Source organism: Alosa alosa, chromosome 9 (assembly GCF_017589495.1).
Source record: "Alosa alosa isolate M-15738 ecotype Scorff River chromosome 9, AALO_Geno_1.1, whole genome shotgun sequence".
Classification (NCBI taxonomy): Eukaryota; Metazoa; Chordata; class Actinopteri; order Clupeiformes; family Clupeidae; genus Alosa; species Alosa alosa.
In genome coordinates this window covers 22,002,064-22,011,948 of record NC_063197.1, presented here as the reverse complement: position 1 = coordinate 22,011,948, position 9,885 = coordinate 22,002,064, and the positions used below count along the sequence as shown (strand labels likewise).

The 9,885-nt window shown below is 42.8% G+C and overlaps 1 protein-coding gene across 1 annotated transcript; it reads right to left on the bottom strand.

The window, feature by feature from the left end:
* Positions 1–4,865: 4,865 nt before the first annotated feature.
* Positions 4,866–7,760, bottom strand: LOC125300758. The gene is made up of 4 exons (XM_048252889.1): positions 7,647–7,760; positions 6,495–6,749; positions 6,250–6,349; positions 4,866–6,103 (listed from the first exon to the last, which is right to left on the bottom strand). Exons 1-4 carry the CDS (start codon positions 7,758–7,760, stop codon positions 5,118–5,120), a joined length of 1,455 nt encoding a protein of 484 aa, XP_048108846.1. The 3' UTR covers positions 4,866–5,117.
* Positions 7,761–9,885: the final 2,125 nt, after the last annotated feature.

Sequence of the window (9,885 nt, the reverse complement as noted above, 5' to 3'; positions counted from 1 at the left end):
TGTTTTGCCGCGGAAGCGGTGGGATATGTGTAGACAACTGCGTTACAGACTAACCCCATGCATTTCTGTGAAGGAATTTTTGAGTGCTGTGTCCTCATTATAAAGTAGCCTCAGTCATAGTCATGTCGGTTAAGCTTGTACAATATTAGGAAGATCTGACCTTAGATAACACAGTATCCCACACAACTTGTGCAGGCCAGGTTGCCTGTGTAGTGTGAGACCACCACAGATCATTCAAAGGTCAGCAGCAGCACCTCTGGTCTAATCAGTCAGAGAAGACAACATGTTTGTACCTCCTTTGTTAGTTACTATTCATTGGCTTCCTAGAGCATCTGAAATTAAATTCAGATTTAATTTAAACTGGATTATATTACATTTTATTGTCATTGTGCAGAGTACAAGTACAAAGACAACAAATGCAGGATCTGCACTTTGCCTCCTTAACTCCATGATCCAGCTTAAGTCCCCTCTCGACCACTGCGGTCCTCTGATCCGTGTTTGTTGTGTTGACCATCCATTAACGCAATTAAAGGTCACAGTTGACTTTTTTCCCCTATGAATCCTGATCTGGTGGAATGAGTTACCTAATGTTCTATTTCCTTTCAAAAAAAAGACTCCTGAGAAAGATTTCATTAATACTTAGGGATATGCCTTGTATTTATATTGTTAATATGAAAAGTCATTCATTTGGTTATTACTATACCCCCCAACAAACCTAGATATGACTTTTTAGACATGCCCATGTCATACTGGTACTCGTTCAAAAGATTCTAAATGACTAAAAGCCTCTTGGGTTGTAACTTTTACAGACAAGCTTACAGCTACCATTGAAGTTCTAGTCAACTCTGGAGGTTGTCGGACTTACCAACAGTAACTAAGGGGGGCGGGACTTCGAAAGGTCAGTTGTCGATGTCGTCATTTTAAACAGCTCCATATGTGCCGCTATCTCCAGAAAGCCAGCGTCCCGAGAAATGATCAATCAAGGATCAAAGTCTTCCTCCAGAGGCTGTGGCAAGTAGTGTGGTGAGTCTGGAGTCGCAGAGAGTCTGGCCTAGATCCATTGGCAAACGTTTATTTCCTGGTTGGACGCTTGTCTGAAGTTTGAAATCATTGGAGTTCAATCACTAACGTTTGGTAAAGACCTATGTTAAAGGAGAATTCCGGTGTGATATTGACCTAAAGTGTATTGAATAGTGGTGCTTCGGCATCGGGCTAGCCATGCAAATAAATCACTGTTTTACACCCATTTACGAGGCTCAATGTATCTCCACACTTCATTGGTAGACTTCCGAGGGCCCTGACATTTAAAACGAGACATTGAGAACTTTGAAAAAGCACTGGTAGACGATTTATACAGACAGTATCTTCACGAAGTTTAGCGTTTGCAGCCATCTTGAATTTAGTCACGATAAGTCGAGCGACGAGTAAGAAAGAAAGAAATGTCTCGTTTTAAATGTCAGGGCCCTCGGAAGTCTACCAATGAAGTGTGGAGATACATTGAGCCTCGTAAATGGGTGTAAAACAGTGATTTATTTGCATGGCTAGCCCGATGCCAAAGCACCACTATTGAAAAAGCTGTTGGTAGCATTGGCTAACTAGCGCCAGATTTTGGAGTACGGGGGACAAGCCGAGATGGGCTATGACACATACGTTCACACTCGGTATCATGTTTCATTACACTTTAGGTCAATATCACACCGGAATTCTCCTTTAACCACGGGGGATACAACGATAACGATAGGCTTGCAACTTAAACATAATTGCTCTCAGGAACGCCCTCTGTTCGCTGGTTGGTTCGGAGACAAGTTGGCTTTGTGAAGCAGTTGCAGGTGTCTTTGTCCTGGCCCTCCGCCAGAAGACCTCAAATTTGGGTTTGTGATGCACAAGAATCCTCTTTGCAATGACTGACCAGTGAGGTAACAGTTGCAGTGAGCCACCAACTTTACTTCACTGGCTCTGGCTGGGCCACACAGACTGCAAACAGAAAAAACGCAAAGCACAGAAACTAAGGACAATGTCTTACATAAAACAGAAAAGTCAAAGATGACCTGTGTAGTGAGGTGAACACAAACAGCCATACGGTTAAACAAAACAAAAATCTCCATAGAATTGTGATTGTTACGTCTGGTGTACTTACTTCATTAGACTTTGGTGTGATGTTGAGCTGTTTCATCCTCTGATGGACTGGCGTCTTTGCACGTACCTCCTGGCCCTCCCCCACTTACTCAGGGCAAGACCTCAGATTTGGGCTCGCAAGTGCCTCTTGGCCAGTGAGGTAATTCAGCATGTACAACCAACTGGTGTTATCATGTCATGTCAGTGGGGGAAGGCCAAGACGGGGGCCATTTGCTGCTGTCCCCCAAGCATGTAAAGTTTAATCCTAAGAGTCCATTTGTGTTGCTGTCTGATGTGATTCAGCCTGGTGTCAACGTTCACCCCATCCTCCCGAGGTCGGCGATGAAGTGAGCGTGGCAGGTAGGTCACGCCTCCAGCCTTCACTGCAGTCTGGACCAATGTTAGGGCCACAAAGTCACTGTTTTTGACAATTTGATTATTGACCAAGGCTGGTTAGGTCTTGCTCGAGCTCCAGGTTGATGTCCTGAGACAACGGGACAACGCCCCGGCCTAACAAAACAGTACAAAAAACTGGAAGACATTTACTAGCATCAAGTCTCAGGTCAGATTTCAAATTACTCACAAAACTGCGAAAGGCAAAACGTGCTAACATGCCATGCTAGTTTATCAGGAAAATGGTTTAGACGGTTAAACGGTTAATTCCCAGGAGAGGTTGGTTATGGTTTGAACATGGCCAGTGGCAGTGCAAGAAAGCTAGTCTAACAACAGTAGTACGACTAAAGGAATTTTACAATTTTACCCCATATGTAGAACCTTCATCAGTGGCTAACGTTAAAGCAAGGCTAGTTCCACACTTTCACCTAGATTCTATGTCCTAGAACAAAAATGGTTATATTATTATGTAATTATTGTGTCATCAACTTCCTGAATTTTGGTCAACGATTCCCACGACACCAAAACACCCTGGCACATGAAACTTTTTACGGAAAAATTTAGTTTGGTTACAGGGGCCACTTGTATGTGCATGCCTATGTGTGTGTGTGCCTGTGTGCGTGTTTGTGCATGTGTGTGCATGTGTGAGTGCGCGTGCCTGTGTGCGTGTTTGTGTGTGTGTGTGTGTGTCTGCATGTGTGTGTGTATGTCAATTTGTCTCCAATTTGTCTTTATAGAGCCTGATCGAAATGGGATTCGATACCAATTTCGACATTTGAGTTTTTCAAAAACTGATAACCGATATATATATATATATCGGCCGATTAGTAATTTTTAACGAACACAATGAAAAAATTTTCTCCCATAAGGTTCTATTTCGACATTTGAGTTTTTCAAAAACTGATAACCGATATATATATATCGGCCGATAGTAATTTTTAACGAACACAATGTAAAAATGTTCTCCCATAAGGTTCTAATCAAGATGGGGCATTATGTATTTGAATAGGCCTAACTATCAAGTTTCCTAATGAAAGGCTCTTCATATACAGTAATTAGTTTTGTTGTATAGAATAGAAAGAATAGTAAGAATAAAAGAGGTCTTTATTCTGTGATAACTACATTGACACAAACTACATTGTGAGCATGCAAGCAAAACATTTTACAAATATGATCAGTTTTTTTATTTATTTTATTTATTTATTTTTCAGGTATATTTTCCAGAAATAGAAAACCATCGCGTTATCGAATGCGTTGTGGCTAGTAAGCTAGGCTATGGTCAGAAAAGAATGAGATAACAGTCGAAAGATACAATTACAGTGCTGTTATCAATTTGCTTGGTATAACCGCATTTATGGTTTTAAAATAAATACCAACAATCAAACTGGCCTCCATCACTCAACCAATGCTGACGGTAACATTATGTTGCCTTGGATAATTGATATAACATTTAGCATAACTAACATTATCCTACTGTGATCTGCGTGAATTGTGGGAATGTGGGGATTGTTAATAAGCTGGGACTGAATTTGGGGTGTCGCCGGTCGGCGAGTTAACTTAAGAGGGTGCAAATCACAAATGAGTGATTATGGGCTAGGTTGATGTGGGCCCTTGAGACAAACACACCATACAATTTTCTTTATCCTCGGTGCCACGGTTCAGGTAGTTATTTAGGAAAAACATTTTTTGGGTTTCAGGGCGCCGATATATTAAAATCAAATATATCGGCGCAATGTATGATTTCCAGCCGTCTTATTTGCTATTTTGGAACTATTTTTTCAGACACCTCACAACCGCGTATAAATTTCCGCTCAATATTTGAACCTGAAGCATAGACGGTGGCGCAGTAATATCAACGTGCAATGAGTCTTCCAACAGAAATCAATGGGATTTTACAAAATGGCAAATAAAACAGAAACTGTATTTAGCTACGCTACTTGTTTTGGAACATCAACGAACACCACTAAGCACTTGGTGAGTTGCACAGTTTTGAAAACGAATGTTAAGGGTTGTTTTAGGACATGTTTGAGTATGCCTGTTGGCAGCCACTCTGAGTAGTCAAAGGCAATTCAAAACGAGTCAGAAAAGTCGAGACAGGACCAATTGTCAAAATTTCGGTGTCCACCACTCTAGTTCATCCAAAACAAACCAGAAAAGGGACTCAAAGTGCTAAATACCGGAATTTTCCTTTAACACACCTTAAAAATCAGGTGTTCTGTTTGCTACATATCTAAAGCCTATTTAGACCTCAAATTTCGACTCCACACTGTAGTAACAACATCTACAAAGTCTAAACATGCTAGCCTGATGATCAGATGAGGGCTTAAATACATTTTTAGAGACCCTCAGCCCTCGTAAAAGCAGTAACCAAAAACAGCCCATTCATTCATCGGTCTGTTTTTGGCATGCAAATCGCGGTTGACATGTTTACACTTCTAAAGCATATTTACACATCGAATTTCAACTCCACACTGTTGTAACACCATCTCTATGGTCTTAAGAAGTGAGCTAGAGTGTCTGATAACGTTTTTAAAGTATTTCCATGGATCGTCAGGTCATTACAGTGGTGATTGATAGCGCATTCATTAATTTTCAATGCATTTAGCATGCTAATCTCGGTTCACATTCAAACTAGCACACAACCTCAATGTCATCGTTCTCAGCCACTCCCTCTTTTCACTGATTGGACCTGCAGATTTTTGCAGGACAAAACCCGCGAATACACCGCAGACCCAGACAATGTACCAAACATTGTTAAGAGTCTGGTACAGGTCCCGACGCTCCATGTACCACTCGTCGCCCTGCTGCAGCAGCCTCTGCACCTTGCTCATTGAGACAGCGCTGAGTCGGGGAATCAGGGTGACCACACTCCTGTCCACAGCACACTTGCTGAGGTTCATCAGAATTTTCGGACTGTACGCCAGCCTGGTGTACTGCTGCTGGGCACGGTGGGCGCCGTCCTCCTCGCCGTCGTAGTCGTCGCTGTTGTCTGCGTACGCCTGGCTCGGCTCCTCCCTCAGCTTGAGACAGTGTTTGCACATCAACCTCTCGGTCAGCATGGTGTAATGGAAGTTCATGCCGCACACTTGCCTGGCGTAACTGCTGGACCCTCTCTTCTCCAGGTAATACTCTGGCGGTGCGGGGCAGTTGGTGTTGGGGCAGCGGATCAATGCCTTCATCACGCCGACCGGCCGCCAGAAGAAGGCAGGGGTGGTGAAGGAGAGCATGTTGGGCACAGCTCCTTTGACGGCCATAGCAGGTGGGGGCGGGTGGAACTCCATCTTCTCCTTAAAGAGCTTCCTCTCGGCCATCTCTCCCCTGACATTCTTGTACTTGGACGCCCTCTTGAACAGCCTGTAGGTCTCGTTGGTCTTCAGCCACTTGATGTTCGCTGGGGCTATACCGAGGGCTTGGGCGGATTCAGGCGGCTGCTCCCAGAACTTCTGCCAGCCCTCCAGAACGACGCCACTGGGTTCCGAGGTCTCTCGGAGGGACGAGGGTCCGGGCCTGTTGTCCTGGCACACAAAGCTGGCGAGGTCTCCCTGGGTGGTCAGCTGCTTGCTGACCGACGCCTCGGACCCGTCCAGGACATTCTCTGAAGAGGAGAACACCACAAAAATGTATCAACTGCATTTCTCGATACATACTGATGAATTTCACGTGGCACAAACACAAGTTCTAGCAGCTCCACAGCATACTACAAAGTAATTTCATGTTGATTTCAGCATAATACTACTATACCTGCAGCAGCCAACAACTCGGCATCGCTGGCGTAGTTAGGGTCCTGCTGAGAGAGGTTGGGGACGGTCGGAGGAGCCTGATCTTTCTTTGACAGCGCTTTCTGCAGAAAATAAAACACAACCATAGAATAATCTCATAAAATTATACTTTTACTAATACTGGTTACTACTTAACATCAATTACTCAGGTCTAAAAGGTAACCGAGTTTATCTTCCCTTCAACCTCCTGTCAAGGTGACATGTGACAGGAGGGAACTCTCTGGCGTACTCGAGCAGCCGCTCCTTCTGCCACTTCAGCAGCTCGTTCTGCTCTCCCTGCTGGCAGTACTGGAACAGCAACCACACCAGCCAGCCAACATCGTTTTCTAGAAGCCACCTGAAGGTCTGACCGGCGTACTTCCCGAACACGATGACCAGTTGACCTTTCCACAGCTCACCCCCGGACCTCTTGGCAGCCGCCTCTGCTGTCTTGGTATCAGCCACGTAGGGGCAACAACAGTGCTGGGGTCAACAACGGTGCTGAGGGCCTCTGCCACATATTTTATTGCCTCTGTACAATGCAGCCTGGCCTCTCCTTGCCGGTACAAAACAATGTTGAGGCAGAGGGACTGTTCAATGCCTCACTAAAGGGAAGAGGAGAGATAGATTTCTCTGCTTAATCTTTCTGCCTCTCCATGTTTGAGTACTGACTGCCCACTACTGCTTTACTACTGTTTTACTAATGTACACAGCCTAATGCTTTTCACTACTGTTTTACTGCTACACTGTTTTTCATGCTATATTAGCACACATGATCAATGGCTGCGGTCAGACTTCTGCTACAATACTGAATGAATGAATGGCTATAACCCTATTACCTCAACCTGTTCTTGCACTGAAATAGTTTTTTACTCTACCTTGTCTACATTATATTTTTACTCTCCTATTTGTCCATATTATTTATGCCGGTCTCTAGACCTTACTCTTGCACTGTTGGACTAATGTTGGACTACTTTTTGCACCTTCACCATGACACTCACTCCCTTTAGCACATTACCTGTCCCGGCCCTGTCACTACAAGCCCTGATCACCCTCAAGCACATTGGACTTTCTTAATTAAATTTATATAGTGTATTTAGTTTTGTTTAGTTAGTTTTCTTATCTTTCTTATCTTGTACTGTCTGTATTGTACAGTGGAGTTAAGTTATATGTTTATACTTATACTTATGTTTACCATTTCTGCTGTAAGTGCATGTTGTGTGTGACGTCTATATGCTACTGAGACCCTTGAATTTCCCCATGGGGATCAATAAAGTATCTATCTATCTATGTTGGGGTACTGGTGTTTCTGTTGATGGCTGACCAGCGATGATTTGGTGGTCAAGCTCTTCCTGCCATAGACTGTATATTCCTGCAGACATCACAGTCAAAGGTCTCCCTAGCAACAGCATGGATCTTCAGATGCCTCGTCAGGTTGGACTTTTCAGTTAAAGTCTTGTTGCACACGCTGCACCGATGTCTAGGCTTCTCCATGTTTCATCTGGTACAGTAGAAATAAGGACGCGCGCTCAACACCCTATAGTAGGCCTACTTTAACTGGGTGCTTAAACTTTATTGATAATAAATCAAAGACTTTGAAAAATAAATAAAGCAAGCACTCGACAGTTTCGTTTACTTTTTAATTGCCTCACAAACGTTTCGGGCTGACGCCCTTCTTCAGTGTGAAAAATGGCAATTTCACCCTTGACCCTAAGTAGGTGTGTTTAAATAAACTAGATCATCACCTTTAACCCCCACAGGTACCCAGCGCTCTCCAACAGGGGGAGACCCAGTTTCAATGTACAAAAACATAGAATAATTGAACTGCAGTTTGCACAAAAAACAAACGACAACAGACAAAAGACTACAAACTACAACAGCATAAATATGTGACAAACATGAACAACCTATGTCAAAGTCCTGCACATTCCAAACATTACCATATACCACATATTACAAAAAACAAGACAATATAATTTCCTCATTCATCCCTTTGGGAATGAGTGTCCAGGGAGTGTATCCAATAAGCCTCCCTCTGAAGTAGTCGATTCTCTCTATCCCCACCTCTGCGAGGCATTTCCACAACCTCAATCCCCATGTATTTTAAGTCATTGGTACTATGGTTAACCCGGATAAAATGTCTAGCCACTGATGATTTCTCATCGTGGTTGCGTATAGAACATTTATGTTCACATATTCTAGTTTTTAGTAACCGAAGGTAAACCACATGTTGCATGTAATTCTACCTCTCACTGCAATCTTTTTTCCTGTGTTGGGGTGCGAAAAAGTGTTCCCCTTAATCATAGCATAACAGTGTACGCAGTTATGACATGGGAAATTGCCACTGGGTGACACTGGATCTGTGACAAAAAATGTGTGGGCCTAGATGTAAGCAGCTCAGATCGATGAATCTGACGCATCTTTCCCAAATGTTGTTTAAGCAAATTATCACCATACCCCCTATCCCTGAATCCATCGCACAGGACTTTGGCATGGGACTCAAACGTCTCGTCAGAGTCGCATATCTGCTTCACTCTAGTCAACTGGCTGTAAGGGAGGCTTCTTTTTAGAGCAGGTGAATGATAACTGCTGAAATGTAAAAAAAGTGTTCCTGTCTGTCTCTCTTAAATAGCTCAGTATGCAAGACTGTACCCACTTTTTTTAACAAGAACATCCAAAAAGGAAATGCGTTCGAAACTAAATTCTAGTGTGAATTTGATCGAATCCATTTTCGAGTTGAGATATTCATGGAATTTGTTTAAATCATCAGTACTGCCACTCCAAATGAAAAATAAATCATCAATGTACCTCCAATATGTCTTAAGGAACTTAGAATAAGGATTGTTGTTATAAACAAAGTCCAACTCAAATTTACCCATAAATAAATTGGTGTAATTGGCGCACTTTTAAAAACACTGAATGTTACTGAGAGGTACATGTTTTAATGAAATAAAGAACTTATAAACACTACACATTTTTTAAATTAATGAAATACTGTTACATGTTAAATTATTAAATATCCTTTAGATATTTAAGATTTTTACATAATTCTGGTTACGTTATTTTCGCTTCTTAAGAAAACAGGTGCTGAATAGCAGCCAAGGCTTCATCTAACCCCACCACTGAATGCCTATGAACGTCAAAGACAGCCCCTCTGCACTTCGGGCAGTAGTCGTGATCCTCCATCCACCTGTCCACACACACACTGCATCCTAGCAGGCTTCGGCAGCACTCACCAAAAATGGGTTCCTTCATCATTTCTGCAATTTTAGAACAAATGTAAAAATGCAACAGTAGTATTATAGGTAACTCAACATAGGGAGTCTACAGTAGTCCAAAATTTCCAAGGGATATAGGCTAATTTAACATACCTGTACAAATTAGACAGCTGAAGGCAGTTTTAATTGCCTCCTTCTGAGTCAGGCTGAGTGGGGGTGTGAGGGTCAATTGATTGCTGTTGACATATAGTCAACCAGCTTTCTTAACTTTCTGGACACAACTTCCAGATTGTCCTCCACAGACACAGTCTGGTTGCTGTAAAGTATGTGTGAGCACTTATTCAACCAGCACAGTATTGATGTCATGCATAACTAGAACTTGTCAACATCTTTCAGGCGTC

Excerpts from the sequence above, each read along its gene's own strand:
- LOC125300758 (XM_048252889.1), bottom strand. The coding sequence starts at position 7,760 with ATGGAGAAGCCTAGACATCGGTGCAGCGTGTGCAACAAGACTTTAACT. Across the intron at positions 6,750-7,646 it reads GGGAGACCTTTGACTGTGAT|CACTGTTGTTGCCCCTACGT; the intron begins GTCTGCAGGAAT and ends TGTTGACCCCAG. Across the intron at positions 6,104-6,249 it reads CGAGTTGTTGGCTGCTGCAG|AGAATGTCCTGGACGGGTCC; the intron begins GTATAGTAGTAT and ends TCTCCTCTTCAG.